The 23,375-nt window shown below is 48.5% G+C and overlaps 2 protein-coding genes across 2 annotated transcripts; both read left to right on the top strand.

Annotated features, from left to right (window-relative positions):
• Positions 1-5,673: 5,673 nt before the first annotated feature.
• Positions 5,674-8,235, top strand: HRG_02775 (sulfatase domain-containing protein; the record flags this gene model as incomplete). The annotated part of the gene is made up of 1 exon (XM_044861246.1): positions 5,674-8,235. The coding sequence occupies one exon, from the start codon at positions 5,674-5,676 to the stop codon at positions 8,233-8,235; it is 2,562 nt and encodes an 853-aa protein (XP_044722272.1).
• Positions 8,236-9,335: 1,100 nt separating this feature from the next.
• HRG_02774 (flavin-binding monooxygenase-like domain-containing protein) lies at positions 9,336-11,292 on the top strand (the record flags this gene model as incomplete). The annotated part of the gene is made up of 5 exons (XM_044861245.1): positions 9,336-9,462; positions 9,525-9,898; positions 9,983-10,705; positions 10,772-10,787; positions 10,844-11,292. 5 exons carry the CDS (start codon positions 9,336-9,338, stop codon positions 11,290-11,292), a joined length of 1,689 nt encoding a protein of 562 aa, XP_044722271.1.
• Positions 11,293-23,375: the final 12,083 nt, after the last annotated feature.

The following is a 23,375-nucleotide window of genomic DNA, read 5'->3' as shown; positions in this document are numbered from 1 at the left end:
TCATGTGCGCTGTCTCGGGCAAAGTTACCCGGCTTCGATTGTTCGAGAGTGTCCGCTGCCCTCGTGACAGCCTATTCATGTATGTGTTGGCATTCATTTCTATGTCGGTTGAAAACAGGTTCTCCGTGGACTCCAAAGCTTCATCTCCTGGCAAATTCCATCAGACAATGACAGCTTCCCCTGTTCAATCAATCAACACACTAGGGAGGCGACCGGCCCCCCATGTCGACAGCTATAATCCGCCCCTCGGTGCTGGATGCCACGACTAGCAGTCCCGCGTGATCCCACTCGACGACTATTAAGTCACGAGCTTGCCTTATACGTCTTTCTTCGTCGTCGGCCGTTTCCCGCCCCGGCTTGACGCCATGGTCGGGGGCATAGCCGAGAGTGCGCAGCAGCAACTGGGTATCCGCCATTGCCGTCGAAGCCGTCGGCAATAAAGGCCGCCATGGCAACCGTGAATGGCCGGCCGTCCGTTCGGCCGATAGATCTAGGAGCCGGTGCCCTCGAGCGCGACGATTGTATGGAGGGGAGGCTCCATGCCCAGCTCATCCATGTGAGTATTGACGCCCTGGAGGCTCTCCTTGATGCGTTCCCGATTCTCCGAGAGCGGCGCGGGATCGAACTCGAGTTTCTCGGGTCGACGACCTGCTCCACCACCACACTCTGAACATTTGCCATGCCGGCCGCGGTGCGATTGACCTGGAGCCTCACGTAGCTCAAGCCGTTCCAGTCGGTGCCGCTCTTTACGATCCGGACATTGCCTTATGCATCTGGCGCCATACGCGAGCCACTTTCGAGCGCAGTCTTGTTGGAGAAGCTATAGTCGACGAACTGCGGGTGGCGTGAGCATTCTCGCACGACCTCGACAGGCGAGGCTACGTTGCAAGGGGGTTAGATCCCGGTAGTCGGAGGGCCAGTCACCGGTACAAGCCCAGCTAAGGGCAGATGGCTAACGAGGAGGCCGACTTACGTGCGGGAGAGGCCAAAGAAGCCAACCTTGAGGTCTTGCAGTTCCGCCACATGATACGTGCGGGCGCCTGCAAGGAGGCCATGGTCTGCAGCTCGTAGAGCCTTTCTTCGCTAAAGTTAAAGTATTTGCCTCGGGTCGGCTAGATAGCAACGGACGCGGTATGCTTGATCAAGAACTCGAAGAGCATCCACCGTAGTTGCCGTAATAGCCTAGGTCGACTCGCAGTTCCTTAAGCAGCGGCAGTATGTGTGCACCCGACAAGATTTGACGCCTCTAATGATGGGGAGAAGACGCCGCCGCTGAAGACTGTATACGGGGCTAAGTGCTCGTACCGCGTGCGGTAAGACCGCAGCTGAGTGAGGAACCGCTCGATACGCTCTCCATTAGAAGTGTGTGCTGAGTAGCCGTCACGTTAGCGAAGTCTCGACGATCGAGGAACCGCGCGAGCTCTGGACGCCGGTTCACGGACGCTGAAGACGTGACTCACGACATTGTTGAAATGCAGAAACGCTAGCTGGACGACATGCTGGCTGGCTAACGCGGCTGACCCCATAGACGAATGACGGATGGACTGGTTTTAGGATCTCGGCAGCTTGGGCCCAGGTGAAAATCGGCGTGGAGAGGAGAGGCGTGAGCGGCAGAATGGCGGCAATGGACGCAGACTGGGCCGCGCTTGGCGGTAAATAGACCCAGTGTCGCTTTCGGGACGGCTCGACTTGATGCTTAAACATGAAGCTTCCTTTTCCGTGCCTTGATGTCGGCGATACCACGTACAGTATGCTTCTTGGCATTGTCTCCCGGACACGTTGCCTTCTCATCCTTGTGCAACCATGTTTGAAGGTGGATACCTGTAAACTGACAGCCTATATACTGCACACCTACTGTTGAAGTAGTCCCCGCTGAAACTTTAAAGCTGGGTCTGATGACGATGTCGACGGCCACGGCGAGAAGTCATTCAGAGAAACAGCCGACAAAGGAGTCTACTATGAAGTATCATGACGTATCTTTGAGCGCTATATGCTTTCGTCCATGGTTTTTGATCGAGTTTGGTCAGCCAGAAAGACTGTCGGAGCTTGATGCAGCCCGTAGAGAGCAGCCTGCACCGCAATCGAATAGAGACGTATTACATGACTTGACGTTTTTGCGCAAGGTGTCAGAAACTCTCGGCCGGGGGGTTTCGCGTCTAGCCCAGTGACCAAACAATGGATGCAAGGAACAAGTCTCGTGAGGCCCAGACATCTAAAAAGTCCTGGACAGCACCGTGATGCACAAGGTGGCGGAGTTACTCGATACGCATGTATGTATGTACGTATACCTACACATATGCGAGTGTTGATGCTTCAGCTCCTCATTTGGACCGTGGCCGGCAAACGGGGACGCTCAAGGGCTGCCCCGGGCAGAGGAGCAAGCGGAGCGGGCTCCCTGTGTTGTTTGCCAAGCCGCCCGGACATGCAGAACGGAGTAATGGTTCGTTTGCCAGGTGACATTTGGGATTCTGATGACTACTTGTACATACGGTAATTACAACCTCGTAGCCAGAGTGAAAGGGCGTCAGGGGGCGGGGAGAGAACCTGTTGGACGAGATGGAGCGCCACCGAGCTGCCAATCCGTTGCGCACAGGCAAGGTGGCGTCGCCTGGGGGCTTGCGGCAACGGCGCATGTCCGTCCAAGTGTAATGAATGTACTGTACGGACAGGTAAAGTCAATTAACCTATTGTGAGCTATTGTGAGCCATGCCGTCCGTGGCCGGAGACACCTTTCAACTACACACAGTGCCTACTCTGCATCCCGCAGGGCAAAGATGGTGAGTACGATGCCTCCAACTCGTGCTAGCCCGGTCCGCTCTGGCCTGTCCGGAGCACACACGTCGCCTTTCCTTGTGTGCCCGGCCAGAGGAATGGTGGCTGTGAAGTGTCGGTGGTTGGCGTGACGGCTTGATGGCGCTCTCGTTGCCGAGAACGAGACTTCTGAAGGCGGATTCACGTCATCTCCGACACGGTTCAGGACAGATTGATTGCTCCGTGCCCGTGTGCCAGGGCCCCCGGCAGCCTTGAACCGCGGGCGCGAGAGATTGAATGGGCCAGCCATACAGAGTAGTCGCCACTTGGACAGACAGAGCGGCTCCCGCGAGGCCTGCCTGCAGTATCATCTGTTGGTTCACATGCTGCGAGGGCCGAACTGACTTTCAGCACCGCCTTTGTGCATATGTATGTATTATGTATGTACTGCGTGTGGAAGGGACGCGACCAAGGCGCCTGGGAGAGGGCAGTGTTGGTACCTACTGTCGGCCCGTATTTATAGCCCCTGCAAAAGAACCGCGCATGGAGCCATCGGCGGACCGAAGGGGGCGCTGCCTGCGGGTTAAATACACATATGCATCCTTGAACCCCCCCGGACAGCCATAGGGGCGAGGAAGCTCTTGTTGGCGAAACAGAGCCTGCGAGCAGACGGGCCAAGCGAGGCAATCAAAGACAGAGGGCAACAAAGCACTTGAGTCGTCATGGTGGTTGGTCCTAGACGGTGTTGGGCAGCCAAGGGCTGGAAGCAGGGGCGTAGGGATTAGCATTCCACTGCCCTTCTCCCAACGCGCGCCCAAGGCTTCTTGGCGGTAACCCATAAGTTAATGCGTGCTCTGTTTTCCAGCACCTGGAACACGGCCGTCAATGACACCCATAAAGGCGTCTGTAGACTGTCCAGACTGTCTCAGGGGATGACGGGTCAAGGATCCACGATGGGGGTCTCAGAGCCTGTCGATACGAGGGGGCAAGGATGCGCCGCGGCGGACGCTGTTTGGGGATCGTCGACGGACCTATGCCGCCGAGGGCGAGCACCCACCGTGCCGAGACGTGGCCCGGGGGAAGGCTTTGATGAGTTTGCTCGCCATGCGAGCATCGGTACGGATACCTCGTATGTACCTTGTACATACATGTCCCCAGGGCGGCCCCCTTTGTGTGCAATGATAACTATTATTAAATCTCGTTTAATAAAGGAGGCTATAGGATACACAGCCTGAGTTTGAGGTACATGCGCCCTTATACCGTTTACATGACCAATTGCATCCGCAGTCGAGCGCGTCCTCGTCCAATAATGCCACGACGAGGAGGAACCCGTTTGCAGTGCCACCTATTGCGCCTCCGCGGGGGATTTAAATATAGGAGTAGAAAGCCGTGGACGGCCCAAGATAATGGTTTCCGCCTATCCGATAGGTATTCAAGCCTGCTGTAATGGTAAGTACTGTACCTACTGCCGATACCTAGGTACCTAGTATGTACAATGGCAAGGGTACAGTATCCACCTAGGTACCTAGGTACCTACAGCGGAGCCCCACCCAGCTCGGGCAAACGCCGTTGTTAGCGTCGACAGCCCGCCTCCAGCGCTGCGGGGGAACCATTGAGTGCTGGGGGAGCCAAGGAGCCTGGCGGAGCTGCACGTCGACGTCGCGCTAGTACTGGTACCGAGGCTGCGAATGTTCCAGATCGCTTCCGCTTGCATGGCAATCCGCGAATCGTTAGCAGCCGCGGCCCTCGTTTTCAGCCATGCGGTACTGCCTTGTATCCCGGGGCACGTGAGGTCGTCGGTACATGAAGATACTTTGCCTAGCCTCACGCGACAGTCGATGCAGCACAGCGGGGGGGAGAGGGGGAGGCGGGGGGCGCCGCTTCGCCAGGTACAGAAGCAGAAGGCCCGCGAGACACAAAGAGCACGCGAGCGCGTGCGGACCGCGTCCTGGCGGCCACGCCGTGCAAATAATGCCATCTACTACACATGTCACGTCGTCCGAGCGCCGGCCTCCTCAACCGATGGCCACGGATAAAAGAAAAAGAAGCGGACCCGGCCTGCAGCAAGTTTGCTTGTTGTGTCCCAGCAGAACCTGCACATCCAAAAGTCCAGCAGGTACCTTAGGTCGCCGTGTTGCATACAATACCTTAGGTACCCAGGTACCTAAGTACTTAGGCCCTGTTCCACGACGCCTTTAAATTGTGATGACGAGCTTTTTGGTCCTTGGTGGCTTCTACAGCCGCTTTGTGGTCGAGGATGCAGCCGACGATAATCTCAAGCTCGCCATGGCTACGTTAGCATTAGCCTAGACCTTTGTGGCCAGCGGCCCAATTGAGGAAAGCCAGGCTGCCGCTACAGCATACTACTAGTATATGACGATAACGACAATGGCTTCTCTCGAGCCTCCCTAAGTCCGGCTGTCTTGATTACGTAGGTACCTGCCTAAGGTACTGTAGAACAGTCAGTGGACCAGGATTTAAGACAGTACGTACAAGTGGACGTCCCCACTTCCCTAATTTATATGGGGCAATAAGTCCAGGGCCTCAATAATTACCACCTGGAGCTAAGGAAATAAGCGCTGCTTGTACCCCGTACGCAGCCGGCCAGGTACCTCGTGGCGCCGCCTTTCCCCGGTACTGCCCCGGTACAGTGGAGGTGTTCCCGCAGATGTGATTCGCGGGGCGCCCAGGGTAAGCTTATCTTGTCCCGTGCTTGGCATGCGTGCCTGGTCGCGCTTCTTCAACTTTTGGTCATGATTCTTCTTGCACCCTCGCCGCCTCCTTTTAACCCGACGCCTTCTTCTACCTCACTTCCCCTTGCCGTCTCTCGCCCGCCTCTCGTGTCCGTCCGCCGCCTCCTGTCCGCCGCCTCCTGTCCCTCGCCGACCGTCCAAGACCGTCTGGCTTCCGTCTTCCAATGCCATGGCTTCCCTCGGCGGCACTCTCTTGTCGACCCGCTTCTTCACCCGCCGCATCGTCCTCGCCCTCGTCTCCAGATTCGCCGACCGCCGCTTCGCTTTCGCCTTCGCCGCCGTCTCCGTCCTCGCCGCAAAGCTTGTCCACGTCTACGCCCATCTCGATGCCATCCCCGCCCCTGATCTGATACAATGGGGCAGCTCCTTCTTTGCCCAGGACACCCTTTTCCTCGTCGCCCTGCGGCTGCTCCTCGACGCCCAGTTGCACGTCTCGGCGCGATGGCTGCGCCTCGCGGCAAAGGCGCTCGCCTCCGTCCTCGTCGGCTTCGTCGCCCTCACCGCAACTATTAGCATCTCCTTCTTCTTTGTCGCCGGCCTTGAGCTTCACTGGCGCAACATTGGCACCGCCGGCGACTCGTCGGCCTGGCGAATGCTGCTCACGGGCCTCGTGTCCTTTGTCGTCGTCCTCGCCAGCATGGTCGTCCTCGCCGGCGTCGTCCAGGGCCTCTGCTACCTGCTCGCCGGCATGGCCCTCGACATCCTCAAGTGGCCCCTCTCGCTGCTGCCCATCCGCCGCTCGTCCGCCTCGTACGACACCGAGTACAAGCACCTCCCGCAGCAGGACGCAGACGGCGCCGCCGAGCAGGCATTTGCCGTCGATGACTCGCCCGACGTCGGCGCCCCGGACGCGCCCCCGCTGCCCTCCAAAAAGGTCATGCTTATTCTGTACCTGACCGTCGGCCTCGTCTTGCTCGTCCAGCTCGTCACATCCGTCTTCCGGCCCTCCGAGAGCTCCTTTGTCTTCATGTCCTGGACCCTGCCCCTGCTGCCCTTTGTCGACTTTACCCACTCGTCGCCCTCGCTGGCCCGCCTGCTCGCCACCCCCGGCTCCGAAAGCGCCAGCGTGGACTGGGACAACCGCACCGCCCTCGCCGAGCCCCCTTCGTTCCCCTGGCTACCCATGGACCGACCGCTCCCTGGCTTTGAGGACTGGTACGGGCACGACACCAAGCACTACAGCGGCGACAAGGACCCGCTGAGGATTTCCAACCTCGACGACCAGCTGCTGCCTGCCCTGCGTGACACGCTACGCGATATTGACATTCGCCACGTGGTGCTCATCAAGCTCGAGGCCACGAGGAAGGATGTTTTCCCCATCAAGAAGGACGGTCTAATTTGGGAAAAGCTGAGCAACTCGTTCAAGTCCAAGTCGCTGCCCGCCGACGCGCAGAAGCGCTTCGCCACGCTCACAACGACGGCAAACTTCCTCACGGGCGACTACGACGACGGCTTCGAGCACAAGGACCGGCCCCGGCGCGGCGGCCTCAACTTCAACAATGCGCACACCAGCAGCACCTACACACTCAAGAGCCTGACGGGCACCATCTGTGGCCTCACCCCCCTCATTGCCGACTTCAATCTTGAGCTGAGCAACCACATCTACCAGCCGTGCTTGCCGCACATTTTTGAGGCATTCAACGCGCTGGCCCACAACGACAGCACAAAGGCCGCCGCACAAGACGACTTTACCACCTTTAAGTGGAAATCGTCGTTTATGCAGTCCGTCACTAACACTTTCGACAAGCAAGGCGCCCTTATGCCCACAATGGGGTTCTCCAAGGACCGCATCATCACAAAGGAGTACCTCAAGAGCGACTCGGCCAAGTTTGGCGCCTCCAACCACACCGACATCAACTACTTTGGCTTGCCCGAAATCGCCCTCGAGGAATACATTCGGGACGAGTTTGCGTCGGCCAAGAAGAACAACGAGCGAGTCTTTCTCACCCACCTGACGAGCACCACCCACCACGACTTCGGCCTGCCCAAGGGCGAGCAGTACGTCTCGCTGACGGACGAGAAGGACCTCGAGGATCTCTCCCGCTACACCAATGTTGTTGGCTACGTCGACCGTTGGCTGGGCCGAGTCCTCAACATCCTCGAATCCGAGGGTGCCGCCAACAATACCCTGGTCGTCTTTCTAGGCGACCACGGGCTATCGATCGCGGAGCAGGGAAGCGTTTCGACGTACGCCAACGGCAACATTGGCAATTTCCATGTGCCCCTTGTCATCTCTCACCCGAAATTGCCGCACATTGATGTCAACGACGCCGTCATCTCGGTCCAGGTGCTGCCCACAATCCTCGACCTCCTCCTGGCGAGCGGTTCCCTGTCGCAGTCGGAAAGCCAGGCGGCCCGCGATCTGGTCCGCAATTACGAGGGCCAGTCTCTCATCCGGCCTGCGCGCCTCTTTCCCGACGACAAGGCCCAGGGCAGCTGGCAGTTTTCGCTCATCAACCCGGGCGGCGCCATGCTCGCTGTGCGCGATGCCCGGCGGCCAGACTGGCGCCTGATTGTGCCCATAGTCGACAACACCGAGTGGCGCTTCACCGACCTGGCTTTGGATCCTCACGAGACCAACACGACTGTGTCGTTTGACTTCAACACGCTCTACAAGAAGCTGGTAAGGGGGCACAGCATTGAGGCCGCCAAGTGGGCGAGCGAGGCCGCCGTCGTGACCAGTTGGCTGGTTGAGGAAAACACCCGGCGCTGGCGCTACAAGCAAGGGTGATTTGCCATTTTTCTCCCACGACGTGCCTAGAACCATGCACATGCACCCTTTGCAGGCCTCTTGTGGGCCGAGACCAGGACCCTGCCACGGCCATTGAATATAGAGCCGTGTCGAGGCCGTCCGACGGCGGGATGGGAAGATTGGGAAGACGGCCCTCTGGTGCGTGCCGGCACGATAAGCCCAATACACATACATAAACTTGTTTCTCACGTGGGACCGTGAGGAGAGGGCATTATTATTATAGACAATCATAGGCCGGGCGCTGCCTGTTTTGACGGCCTTGGCAATTGACCATGTTGTGCCCGATTGTTCTCCTTGGACTGTTTCTGCAACGCCGCAAACCCTTTCATGGATGTGTGCTTCCATACACGGTGCTCGCACGTATTCACACCCGTTACAGCCTCACGTATGCATGTAGGTTCTCCCGGATCCGGGGAGAGATGAGTTGAAAAGAGGGGAACTATATCGACGGGTATCTCAAGGGCGAGTGACAGCATGTGAGCGGCATATCAGACACAACAGCCGCCACACTCAGCTTGGGGATGCGCGGTGGTAGTTCAGGAGAGTAATCGTACAACCGGCCCGCGAGATAGCGCCCGAGGGGAATCTGTCGGAGCACAAAGGCATGCCCCGGCCAGTCACACGGGGAATTTGAGCCATTGCTCATCACGATACATACTGTATATGCAAAGGTCGGCGTCCGACGTCTTCCACCTTGTGGATCGCCAGTTCGCCGCTCTCGGCTCGGCTATCCCAGTGGAGAACATCGTGCCGTGCCCCAGACACGCAGCAGAAGCCCAATATATTCGGTAATCAAGGTTGCAGGACAACGGGGTTCGCGTCCTACCCCCTGCCATGGCGGCCACTCCCCTCTCGCCCGGAGGACCGAGCCCCGGCGGGACACCAAAGGGCGAGATGTCTATGACGAGGAGGGCGTGTGTAAGCGTGCCAAGTCGAGCCTGGTACTGCTCGAGGTTACATGTATAATGGCCCCTTTCCTCTGCTACCTTGCCGGCGCGATCTCTTGCCCCTTTACGTGAGATGGTCACTTGTTTCTACACGTGGACGAACCAATTTTGCAACACATTAACAGCACGAAAATGAACGGCCGTGTACTTCCCGAGAGCGGCGGCTTCTGCCCCGACCTCGCCGACTATTCCCGCAGTGACCCGGGTCCCCAGACGGACACGGCCGAACTGGATGCTCTGATTGTCGGCGCAGGCTTTTGTCCGTCAACTCCGGGCCCAAGGTGTTTGCGCTTTGCTGATGGTAGTGCGTGCCCTCTGCAGCCGGAATATTCATGCTCAAAACACTTCGGGACCGTGGCTACCGAGTCGTCGTATACGAGGCGGGTAACGATACCGGAGGCACCTGGCGGTGGAATGCGTACCCTGGAGCCGCAGTCGATAGCCAGGTGCCCGAGTACGAGTTCTCGTGGCCCGAGGTATGGAAGACCTGGGACTGGACGACCAATTACCCCGGCTATAAGGAGCTGCGGGCCTACTTCGACCACGTCGACAAGGTGCTCGACGTCAAAAAGGACTGCTCGTTCAACACCATCGTGACGGGGGCCGAGTTTGACGTGCACAAGGGTCGGTGGAATGTCGCCACGCAAGACGGCAGGAATACCACGGCAAAGAGCTTGATCCTGGGAACAGGTTTCGTGAGTAGCGATTCCGTCCTTGTCCCATCGGCACCAGCGTGTAAGTTGGGCCCAAAGCTGAGGCTCAGCGTCCTCGACATGTAGTCTGCAAAGAGATATGTGCCCGACTGGCCCGGCATCAACAACTTCAAAGGAACCATCCACCACTCGTCCTTTTGGCCGGACAGGGACATTGACGTGCAAGGCAAACGATGCGCAGTCATTGGCACGGGAGCGTCTGGAGTGCAGATTGTCCAGGCTTGGGGCCCCGTGGCCGGCGAGCTCAAGGTCTTCCAGCGGACTCCGAACCTGGCCGTCCCGATGCGGCGCCGAAGCCTCGGCGCCGAAGAGCAAGGGTCCAAGAAGGCAAGCTATCCTCAGCTCTTCATGTACCGCGAAAAGACGTTTGCCGGGTTCCACTTTGACTGGTTCGAGAGAAACGCGCTGGACGAGACGGCCGAGGAGCGGCAGCGGCTCTTTGAAGAAACCTGGGCCGCCGGCGGCTTCCACTTCTGGCTGTCCATCTACAAGAACACGCTCACCGACGCGGCGGCCAACACCGAGGCCTACAACTTTTGGGCGCACAAGACGCGCCCGCGCGTCAAGGATGCGCGCAAAAGGGACCTGCTCGCCCCGCTGGATATGCCGCACTTCTTTGGCATCAAGCGGCCGTGCCTGGAGCACAGCTACTACGAGCAGTTTAACCAGCCGTCGGTCGACGTCGTGGACGTCAGGAGCAACCCGATTGAGCGGTTCACCGAGACGGGCATCACTCTCAAGGATGGGACGCACCACAAGTTTGACGTGATTGCCATTGCCACGGGCTTTGTAAGTGCGCTCGGCTGCAAGGGCCGTCACGAGATAGGGGCTAACATTTGCCTGTAACCCTTGTAGGACGTTGTTACAGGAGGTGGGCTCTTTGCGGCTTTATTCAAGGAAGTCGACTCAAGCTGACATTGAGTACAGGCATGACCCAGCTCGGGCTCAAGAGCATCGACAACACCCGCCTCGACGAAGAGTGGTCCCACGGCACGAGCACCTATCTCGGTACCACGGTGAGCGGCTACCCCAACATGTTCCACCTGTACGGCGCCCATGGCCCGACGCTGCTGTCCAACGGCCCCTCGTGCATTGAGCTCCAGGGCCGCTGGATCGCCGACTGCATCGACAAGATGCAGCGTGACAAGATCAAGCACGTCAACCCCAAGCGCGAGGCCGCGCGCGCCTGGAAGCAAAAGGTCGTTGAAATCAACAACACCATGCTGTTCCCGACGACCCAGTCGACGTACATGGGCGGCAACGCTCCCGGCAAGCCTTACGAGCCCGTCTGCTTTCCGGGTGGGTTGGCGGCGTACACGTTGGCAATCAGGACTGCGCTTGACAGCATGGAGGGCTTCGATGTGGTGTATGAGTAGCTATCTTCTCGGCGTGGACTGCGTTTGCCACAGACGGGGTCCTGGGTACGAGGCTAGCCGCCCTGTTTGGAGTCCTCTTTATGGATGCCCAGAGGCAGCAATTCTGATTTGGAAGAACTGGCTGTGTCTGCCCCTCCGTCCAAGGCTGTGCTGATATTGGTTGGCAGGCTATTGCTCTGTACTATTGAAGTCCTCTATACTATTGAAGTTATCAAAACAAGACTATTCTTAAAAGTCACACAGAAAGTCGGAAGCAGCCAGAAGCTGGCCAAAGGATCCCCCAAGCCCCAGAAACCGAGCTCCTGCTCATCCCTTCGAGCCACAGCGGACGCCGCGCGACTCTGTTCAAGTCGCTAGACCGGAGCACATAGGGACGATAGAAGATTGTCCAAGAGGCTCGCCGTAGATGAGATACGGCAAAGGCCGAATATACATGTTCCGGACGTGCAATCCCTTGGTTTAAATCCATATAATAGGCGTCTCTCCAGCTTGATACTGTCGGGTGCACGCCATGACGCTCTCTTTTATCAATTCTAATACCGCTGCTCCCTGCAGCCGAACCACCGTTCAAATCCTCATTTGGCCTTTGGCCTTGCATTCTGTATATCGCGTATCATTGGTACTGCCAAACAGAGCAGAAAAAGGAAGTCAGCCATAAGGTGTACCAGTTTTGCATTTGCCGGAGCGTTCCACCTTTACCTAGTCAAGCGGTATTTCTGGTTTGATAGATATATTGCAACAAGTCAGCTCGCCTCCCGCCCCTCTCCCTTTGAGCTTCCTCTGATGCGCGATCCAAGACTCGGCTGTGTGTATTTTGGGCCAGATTGGTGCGTCTAGACCGCTGTGACGGCCCGGACATCGGGAAGAGCAATGGATGGGTGAAGTGCGTGGATACTGGGGCGGCTTGTAAAGTGGCCAGTAATCCGACCCGCGACAGTTAGCGACGATACAGAAGATGGAGTTGCAGACAATGTGATATATTTAACGCGATATCAACTTAACCGACAAACACTGACTTTACATTTCACTCAGACTGGCTCAAATCCAGCCAGTAAGGGACCCGCAGCGTAAAGACGCGGCGGAAATACGGTCGGATTCGACTTGCACGAGCTGCATTAAATGGGGGACGGGATGCTCAGGCAGTAAGGGGCTCGGGTATTGCCCAGCCTACCCACTACAGGCCATGAGCTTATATGGCACGTGTATGGCAACGAGGCCTGAGCGATATCAACAGTTGATCCAACACCTTGTAACACTTTGATGAGAAGTTTGCCAAGCTGGAGCGTGCTCCCAGGACCTGAGTCTACACAAACTTGGATAGCGGCCCTTGTAATGGCTCTCTCTTCCGTCCCGCTCTGCTCTGGTTGATGCCAACGGCGCTACGGAACGGAAGGCCGACCGGTCATAGACCTGCCTTCCGCGATGCAAGTGCACAAGGCGTTAAGTTAGCATAAGCCAAGGAATGCAGGGCCCAGACCGGCGACAGGACCGTTCTGCCAAAAGAGGGGCGCTTCAAAAACTATGCGATCTCCGTCATCTTGGTTTACCGCTCTAAGCGACAGCGACCACGGCGAGAGAAACAATCTGGATCCCGCGAGCTGCCACGACTAGCTCTCCGTCGACACACACGTCAAGTTCCCAAATCTCGCCGTATACTCTTATTACAATGCAGTATGAATGGTTCATGAGGAATGGTGTACATGTTTCTGCCCCAATTGACTGGTTCTGCAAGACCGTTAGTCCGCAAGTCAGCGCTGCGTTGCGGGAAACTACTTGCCCAGGCCAGGAACTGCTCGACTGTAATGCCCGCGACGATTGGATGGCAAATATACGGGCATTGTCCTTCATTATCAATTCACAGGTTGCAGCTCTTGTCCGTAGCCATACATGGGTGACTCGTCCAAGGGAGCACCCACGGCGATGGAAGCCAAAGCGACGATAAGAGTAGATGAAGGACTGATGTTGGGCAGGAGATGTTCATGATTGAGGATGGAAGCTAGCCTTTTGGCGAGAGATGTGTGGTGTCATTGTCGGCACCGGCGCGGCTGACAAAGGAGGGCACACCGAATGTCCGCGACCACGTTTCAAGAAAAGATAGACTTAGTTGAGATACATAGTCCGTATAGCTAGAGATGGCAGGCTTAAAGGCCTTGTTCGCAAAGGCTAGGGCAGAAGGAATAGCCTTATTAGTCAATCTTTTGCCTTGCCTCTTCTTGCGGCGTCGCTTACCTTCGAAGCACTATGGAGGCGTGAGTGAGACAGGCAAAGCTACACCTTTTGGCTCTACCTTATGACTGGCACACGAGGATACGGTTTTTTTAACGAAGCTTGGCGACGGTACGACCTATGCTCGGACCAGGCCTGGGACGCGGCAATCAGTCAGTACAAAGGAGTCAGAGAGTTGGACACCGGAGGCTTTCTAAGTACCCTCAGCGGAATCTTCAACAACACCGAAGGTAGGGATTGCAAGATTATAGACTACAATAATGGATGGAATTCCTTTTGAGATTGCATTCCAGTCTGTAACTTACCTGAAGCCCAGGTGGTATCTTGATTTTCAATGACTTAATAACGATAAGTAATGTAAGCGAGCCCAAGAACGTTGAATTGCCCTCAAGCCGGTCTGCTATGTATCGACAGCCGCTTTATAGCCCTTTAAATCTACATGCAAGACGGCCAATGAACCCTTGAGGTAAATAGTATGCTCAAGGAATCTATTAAGACATTTTCGCGATCTTCGAAAAGAAGCCATCGCCATCCGCATTATTATAGAAATTATTACCTTCAGCCTGACGGATTTTATAGGTCCCTCGTTCAGCAGCTGTAAGTCGTATCCTGCAGGCTGGCCGCTCTGCATTTCTTCTATAAGGGACGAGAAAGGCAAAGACAGGTATACTGACACGTCGTTTATACACACGATGGTAGTACGAAAATATGCTTAGGCTATAGCTAACCAGGAGCATTTAAAGGATGTGCAATTCTTAACGAGCTTTGCTCGTATAACGGCTAAGGGCGTTACTTAGTTAGTTCTAATTTCCCGATTACCTAGTTATAAAATCTAGCATAGGAACTGAAACTAGAGGCCGACGCCGCCCTAAGCTAACCTATAGTAAGATATGTCTAGTCTTATTTTTAATTAAGTTACTTAAAGTAGTTAGAGTATTATAATCCCTTATAAGAGATAGTATCTATTTCTAGAAGATATATTACGACCTAATAAGGGTTTTAGTAGGCTATAGACTAATATATAGATAAAGTGCTATATTAAACCCTTAGGAAGAGAAAGAAATACTAGGTTAACTACTAGGTAAACTAATTACTATTAAACTAACTACTAGTTAAACTAGTTACTATATATAAATATATATATAAATTAGTTAGTATAAAGATAGATAATCTATAGCTAAATAAAAGAAGAAGAAGGAAAACTCTATAATATAAAGTAGCTAGGAGGGTATTACTAGTTATTAGGTTATTATATTAAAGAAGGAGGGTATAAATTATACTATTATATTTAAAAGAGGGAGTCTATAAGTATAACTATATATATATATATATAAAGTATAGAGTAGAATAAGTTTCCCTATTAATCTACTAGCTTATAGTTACTTAGATCTAGTAAGTAACCTCCTTAATATCTTATTAGTTAACTACTATATTTATCGCGAAGACCGTTGCGCCACGCAGGCAAAAGTAGAACGCGCTCCGATAGGTGCGCTGCAAATGACATATATCTAACAACCGCGTCTTTTCCCGACACACCCCCTCAGGGATCGCGGCTCCGCCGGGAGCCCTAGACCTTATAGCCTAAGACGCGGGAGTCGAACACCAAGCGCCGCGCCAATAACCCAAGGAAATCCAAGAGAGGTAGTTGTCTACGGGGGATTGAACCCCGCACCGCGCGCAGTTATAGGAAGTTGCAGGGGTGGTAATTATGCCATCCCCTCCCGGGCTTATAACTATCGCGAAGACTATTACGCCACGTAGTTTGACGGGGGCATCTGTACCCCAAGGAACACACAGCCCGCGCAGCAGAGTCTTTGGCAGGGTCCTTGGCAGGGTCCTTGGCAGGATCCTTGGCAGAGTCTCTGGCTAGCCCTCTTCTTGATCAGATGATCCCTTGGCCCCTGTTCGTCTAGGGAAGAAGGAGGGAAAATTCGGTCTATAAAAGAGGTCTCTTTTCCTCCTTAGCTAGCAGACAGCATCAGCATCATCATCTTCTTCTTTTATCACCTTTATATTATTATCTTCTTCTATATCCTCTTTTGCCAATATACCTTTTTGGCCCTCTTTGCCTTTGCCTTACCCTGCCTAGTGCTTTCTCTTTTCCTTCGTTCCCCTTAGACCCCCTCGTCCTTCGGTATCTAGCTGCTGCTGTTGCCGTTGGCGTGGGTGTGTCTTTGGGTGTGTGCCGTAGCCACTGTTAAAGTAGGCAAAAGTAGAACGCGCTCCGATAGGTGCGCTGCAAATAATATATATCTAATAACCGCGTCTTTTCCCGATAATATTTAGTGCCTTTAAATGTAGCGATAGTATTTTCTTTACTTTTAAAGCTAAGGGGCGCGCTTATTAGTATATATAGGTATAAGCCTAACCTTTAATAGTTATATATTAGTTTATAGCGTACTAAGACCCTTATTAAGTCTTTAAGACCTTAATTAAATTATAATATACCCCTTTAAGTATTATAGACTACTATAAAGACTATAATACTTACTTATTATATTATTAATATACTATAAGTACTACTAATATAAGTAGGGCTAAATATAAAGCTATTTATAGTTATTAAAACTATATACTATATTTACTATATTTAAAGCTTATAATAGTAGTATAATAAGTAATTATAATTTTTATAAAGAGAGATATAAGAAGTATATATAGAATATATAAAGGTAAAATTAAAAGTAAGGGGATAGATAGGTAAGGTAAAGTTATTTAATTTATATAGGGGCAATAATTAAAAAAAGGGAATAATTATTATATTACTTTAATTATCCTTCTTTCTTTTATCTAACGACCTTCTTTATATTCCTTTAGTATCTTAATTAATAAAGAAATTATACTTAAAAAAGCTACTAATATCCTCTTAACTACTAAGCCTTCTACTAGGGTTTCCCTTTTATTTTAGCCGTTACTAATATATCCGTTTTATCTCTTACTACCTTTATAAGAAGCTATCGCTACTTTTACTTCCCCTCTCTCTCTTACCCTCCTTTCTATACCTCCTTTTACTCCTTCTTCCTTTTTCTATACTAGGTGTTTTTAGCTCCTTAGATCCCTCTTACTTAAGGATATCTCTAAGAACTATATAATTAAGCTACGCTTCGCGAAATACCCCCTTAGCTATAGCTTACCCTTTAAGGGCATAGCTAATATAGCTTCTAGGCTAGTAAGTATATAAAGGAGGTTCTTAGCTTTATACTTATCTATTTATTAGAGAAAAGTAAGGGCTCTTTTAGGTCCCTAGGCTCTTTTAGACTTACTTAAGAAATAGGGGCCTAAAGAGGGGAAAGTCTTATAAGAAAGGGGGCCTTCTTAGAAGGGAAAACCTTAATTAAAATAAGGGGCCCTTTAAAGGGAAAAGCCTATTCCTTTTCTTTAGCTATAGATATTACCTTCTTATATATACTATTAGCTCCTCTTATAAACTATTAAAGCGGGCCTTTAAGGATAGCTTTTCTAAGACGTCTTCTAGCCCTATTTACTATAAAAGGATAGCTAGCTTTTACTTTAGTAAGAGCTTTATAAGACTATTTACTATTATTAATACTATTAAAACCTAATAAATAGAAATAAGTCCCTTTTAGACCTCTTAGTATAGCTAATACTTATAGATATTAATATACTATAGCTAGGTTAATAGCTTTATATTCTCTATAAGAATTTATATAGTCTATATATTATTATATTTTATAGCTAATAGGGATAGAATTTATAGTTATAAAGATATAAGTAGCTAGCTATTATATATTAAGTAGAGGTATATATATAGGTGCCGTTCGTAGGATAATATTAATAAGCTATATAGAGCTCTCTTATACGCGGTTAGCCTATATATATATATATAGGATCCGGCCCTCTATACGTAACTATATAGCTTAGGCTATAGCCTAAGCCTATAACCTATAATAGTTAAAGACTCTTATATAATGCCCTCCCTTAAGCGTAGCGCGGCGCTACTTAATTAATAGCTTCCGTACTATTAAGCTTATACCGCTAGCTTTACCCTACCCTTTCCCGTTAATCGTGCTAGCCCTACTAGCCCTATTATCCCCGCGCCTATTAGCCTAAGTAGCCGGAACCGGGCTCTATACTTATTAGCCGGCTAGCCGTTTAAATAAGGGCGTAACCTATTATATACGCCCCTAGGTAGCCGGCGGCCGGCCTAGACTTATATAAGCCTTAGGTTACCCGTCCCCTTAGCCTTAGGTAGCCTCTTCTACTTAAGGGTATATAAAGCGGTATCTTTCCTTTCCTTCTTCCTTTCCTTTTCTTCTTTCTTTAACTATAATAGTAGTAGTAATAAGTAAGTTCCGCTTTACCTAAGGTATTAGTTCGTTCCTAGCTATATAGGCCGCTCTATTAATATATACTTATAATAATAGCTATAGTAGTAATAATAGCCCTAATAATAATAACTTTAATTAGTAAGTTCCCCGCCCTATAAAGTAGGAGGCCGTAATCCGTAATACTAACTTCCGCGATAAATATATCTACCTTCCTATCCCTTACCTCCTCTTTCTCGGAGTATATAGAGGGGGCTACTAAGAAGCGCCTTACCGCCGCCGCCGCCGCCTACTATAATCTCCGCGCCTTTAAGCGCTAGGGCCTTATCCCTAAGTAAGTTCCTCTCCTTTAGCTCTTTTACTTCCGCTATTAACTCTCTTAGTACTAAGGATACTACCTCTATCGCTTTATCGGTAGTCCCTTTAGCTATACCTACCGCCGCCCCCGCTACTACTACTAGCTAGGCCCCCCTTACCCTTAGAGCCCCTAGAGCCGCTGCTATTACTAACTAGCTCGCGGGCCTAAAGGGCCGCCTAAGCGCCTTAAAGAGCGCCGCTGCCGCTAATAAAATAAAGGAGGATAATAAGGATAAGGATAACGATAACGATAAGGATAAAGAGTAGGTCTAAGTAGTCTAAAGGCTCCGCCCTAAAATAAACGCTATTTTTATCTCCGCTTATATTATTACGCTTATATTATTATAACTACCTACTTTACTTTACTTACTTTATAGTCCTAGCCTAGGCTACTATTAGTAGTTTATTAGTCTATCGTTCTTATTTACTATTTTAAATAAGGCCTTAAACTTATTAAGAGCTATAGTTCCTATAAACCTATATATAGGTTCCTACGTAGGGTTAAGATACCTATAATATTTAACGAGGACCTCTTAGCGTTTCCCCTTATTAACCCTTTTCTAGCGCGCGGCTTATATCTCTTTAACCTTAAACTTATCCTCTCCCTCTACTTTAATTATAAGCGGTTAAGCGTCTACTACTTCTTATCTAAGTAGCGGGTTAAAGGAGGCTCTATAAAGGAGGTCTATATTAATCTTATTATAGACCCCTATTAAGAGACTATTAAGCTATATAACCTATAGGCTAATAACCCTCTATACTATAAACTTTACGTATAGCTAGTTAAGCTTCTTTTTTAGCTATACCGACCTATAGTTATAGAGGTCTAGCTATACCTTATCTCTTACTATAAACCTATCTACTAGAGCCCTAGTCTTATTAGCATACCGCTCTTAATCTTACGCCGCGGCGGCTATCGTAGATTAGTAATAATTTATAGTCTCTTATAGCTTTTATATAAATATAAAGGCACGGCCCTTTAATAACGAATTACTATACTACTTTACTACTATATCTATAGTAAAAGGAACTAATAAGGGTAGTTTAAAGCTATATATTATAAAGAAAGGGGCTATCTTAATAGAGGTATATAGTCTACTATTTAATATAAGTTCGGCTATAGGGAGCTATTAGTCTTAGTTTACTTAGTTATAGGCTACGATAGCCTATAAGTAAGCCTACGCTTCTTAGTTAACCCTCTTAGGCCCTTTATTAGTCTATAAGTAATATATTATACTAAGTAGCTATATAATCTAAAGTAGTTAGTATAGGTACTACTAAAAGCAGCTAGTTTAATTCGATCCCCTATCGCTTATAATAAAGGCTAGCTAGCTATATAAGCGGGCTTAGTACTATAGGAAGCGCTTTATATAGGACTCTATATCTATAGATAGTATTAGCTTTAATACTATAGACTTACTAAGTTAGTCCTTAATTACCTATATATAGTAGTTACTACCCTCTATAAGTAGGAGGTCTATTATAAAGTCTATCTATATATATATATAGAACCGGTTAGGCACTAAAAGCTACTTAAGTAGCCCTTTAAGCTATGCCCTTTAAATCTTAGTATAGCTATAGATATTATAGTTATAAAGGAAGTAGTAAACGTAGTACTATAGGAGGAGCTAGTAAAATTCCCTTATAAGGCCTACTACTATACCTTACTAACCTAGGTAGCCTATAATACTAAAGTTATAAACGAGCTAGACTAGCTTCCCTTAAAGCTTATTTTATTTATCTAGCTTTAACGGTCTATCCTTCTCCTTAGCTTCTATAGTATATAGCGCGCTTAGTATCTATAGTCTCCCCTACTAACGTAAATGCCCTTATAGGTCGATATAATAATTAGCTACTTATACCTTTAGCTTTAGCTTTAGATCGAGGTATTAAGCGCCGGACTTAATAAAGCGGCGTACGCTCTTATAGGTACGGTCTAGAGATAATATCCTATCTTATAAGCGTTAAAGGACCTTATCTTAGAATACCTACGCCGTACGCGCCCCTAGGCCGGTCTATCCCTCCTTACTAGACCGAGGTAAAGGTATAAGGGAAGGCTTATCTATTAACGCCGCGCCTCCCTTTACTAAGGAAGCTCCTATATAAGTCTATAGCGCTTCTTATAAGATAAGCTATAGATCCTAGGCTTTAATATCCGCTCCTATTAGCCGGTCTTAATCCCTCTAAGAAAGTATATCTAAGACTATAGAGTCCTACCTTAGCTAGTACTTAATTAAGAAGTTAAAGTATAAGAGATACTCTACTTAGCGGGCTTACTACTCTAAGAGGTACTAGTAAGTTATAAAGTACTTAAGGTTCTTATAGTCTATAAGAACCTTAAAGCTCTTATAGCTCTAGAGCTCTACTTATTATTATTTAAGGTAGCTAATAATCGCTAATATCTCTTTATTATAAATAGTATAATTCTACTCTACTAGAATTAGCTTATAGGAGTTAAACGCTACTAGTTACTTTTACTTATTTACCTCTTAAGAGAGCGTTCCTTTAAGTACCTAGCCGCTATAGTCCGCTTCGACTAATATAGACCGGTTAAAGTCTTACTAAAGTAGTACTAAGGCTTAAGAAAATAGGCCCTTAAGCGTATAGAACGCTCCTTCTTATATAGGCCCTTAACGAAAGGCGGTTTACTTCCTAGTAATCTTATTTAAGGGTATTATAATATAGGAGAAGCCCTTAATAAATATCCTATAATAGTTCGCGAACCTAAGGAAGCTCTATATATCTATCTATATAGTTAGGGCCGCTTAGTTCTAAATCGCTTAGATCTTTATAAGATCCGCCTATATACCTACGCCTATATAAATAATAAAGCTTAGGTACTTAACCCTCTTAACCTTAAATTCGTACTTATCTAGGTTAAGGTAGAGCCTATAAAGTTAAAGGCGCTCTAAGACCCTCCGTACTTTTTATATATAGTCCTTATAAGAGCCGCTTATATAAATAAGGATATTATCTATATATATAGAGGTAACCTTATTACGGAAGTCCTAAAGTATATTATTAATATAACGCTAGAGGGTAGTAGGCGCTCCTAAGAGGCTAAAGGGCGTTATAAGCTACTTAAATAAGCTATAGTATATATAGAACGCTGTCTTTTACTCGTTACCCTCTAAGATCTATACCTTATAAAACGCTTATTTTATATCTAGCTTTATAAACTACTTTGCCTTTAAGAGGTTATAGAGCGTATTTAAGATAAAAGGTAAGGGGTAGTAGTCTAGCCTTATAATTACGTTTAGAGCCCTATAGTTATAGTAAAACTATATCCTACCCCTTAGTTTATATATAAATAGGACTAGCGCTCCCGCTTTAAAGCTACTTAAATAAAACCCTTATTTAAGAGGTCCCTTAGCGTCTTCTTTAGCACTAGTAGCTCTATATATAATATACTATATAGCGGTCTAAATAGTATAAGTAGTTCTTACCCCTTTTTATTAGTATAGAGTACGATCTTATAGTTTACCCTTAGCTTATATAGGTTAAGCTTATTTACTTCCTAGGACTTAAATAGTAGTAGAAGGTTATAAAAGCGCTTTAGTATTTACTACTATAGCTTAGCGGTCGACTTTAGCTTCTTTATTTAAAGGGCTTTATCGATATCTACTAAGCTAACTATATAGACCGCTATATTAGCCGCTGCCTAGCCTTACTCTTACTTTACCTATTATATAGTTCTTATAAAGATAAAGGTAAAGACTTCTTAAGCCGAGTATAAAGCTCGCACGCTTAGTCTTACGCTTATAAAACCGTCGTTATAGTAGACCTACCGTTATATAGGCCTAAACTATAGCTTCTTTTAATATAAAACTAAGTATAACTCTATATATAATAACTAAGGTTTCCTAAGGATTAAGGGAAACTCTAGTTAAGGGATTATATAAGCTATAATAAGCTTATAGTAGCTGTCGACCTCTATAGCTAGCTATATAATACCCTTAATTACTATACCTTTTATTACGCTTAAAGCGCCCTTTACTTACCTTAGGGCAATCTTCTTTACTAGTACTTATATCTCTTATATAAGCGCCTTATTAACTATAGTATAGTACTAATAGCCCTTATCTATAAGGGCGGCGATAGGTAAGGAGTTATTAATTATAACCTATATTAAAGTAAGCTCCTCTTTTATATAGGTAGATAATTCTTCCTTCTCTCTTATTAGTACTAGTAATTAAGGCTCTAAAGCTAATCTTTACTTTAAAGCTACTCTTTTCCCTCTAGGCCTAAAAGGGCGGAGTCCTCCTTATTATCTAAGGTAAAGAGCGGTTCTATCTTCGCTACTTAAACCGCTATAGGCCGCTTAGCTAGAAAAAAGGGGCATTTTAGTATAAAGTATATAGACGCGCTATAATATAAGTAGCGGCCGTTAGCCTTCCTTTTCCTAATTTCCTTACTTATTACTTACTTCGCCCGCTACTTAAAGTATAGGGCGGTATAAGGGGTAGTCGACGGCGTCTTCTTACCGCGTTTAGCTTAGTCTATATAAGTAGCCGATATTAAGTTATTTATATCTATATTAACGGCCGGTTATTTATCTTATAGAGGGGCGGTAATCCTATCGCCGCTATATAGCGTACGCTTATAAAGCTTTTAAAAATATAGCGTTTACTTATAGCCTTATACTACCTTTATTAACTTACTTATATACTCGCTATAGTTAATAAGTATAATTATAAGGATAAGTAGCTCTTATAGGGCCGGCGTAATCGAATTCTATAGCTATATAAGCTTTATACTATCTTCCTATACTATAGTCCCCGCTACCTATAAGAGCGTCTCTTTAAAATTAAGGAGGAATTCGCTAAAGGTTTATCTATCTCTTTACTTAAGGGTCTATAGCCTATCTTATACCTTCTCCTACTCCTATACGTTGCTAAACGTATATATAAGGTATTAAAAGAAGTCTTATAGGTTACGTCTACCCTTAGGGCCGCTATTATCTTAGAATCTAAAGATCCGCTATATTTAAGGCTTTAGTAGCGTATAAGGGAGCGAATACTACGCTATATCGCGATAGCTATTTAGGCCCTATTTCTTATCGTTTATAAACTTCGTTTATAGCTAGCTAAGGAAGAAGTAAAAGGACTTTAGCTTACTATCCTAAGTCGGCTAATAGAGCGGCTTCTATATTAGTAGTATCGCCGCTATAACCGGCGGTACGGAGGTCGTAGGGGTTAAAGCTAGTCTTATAGA

This window comes from Hirsutella rhossiliensis, assembly GCF_020360975.1.
Source record: "Hirsutella rhossiliensis strain HR02 chromosome Unknown scaffold00003, whole genome shotgun sequence".
Lineage (NCBI taxonomy): Eukaryota > Fungi > Ascomycota > Sordariomycetes > Hypocreales > Ophiocordycipitaceae > Hirsutella > Hirsutella rhossiliensis.
The sequence above is the reverse complement of the archived record's forward strand: the minus strand, read 5'-3'. Positions and strand labels throughout refer to the sequence as shown.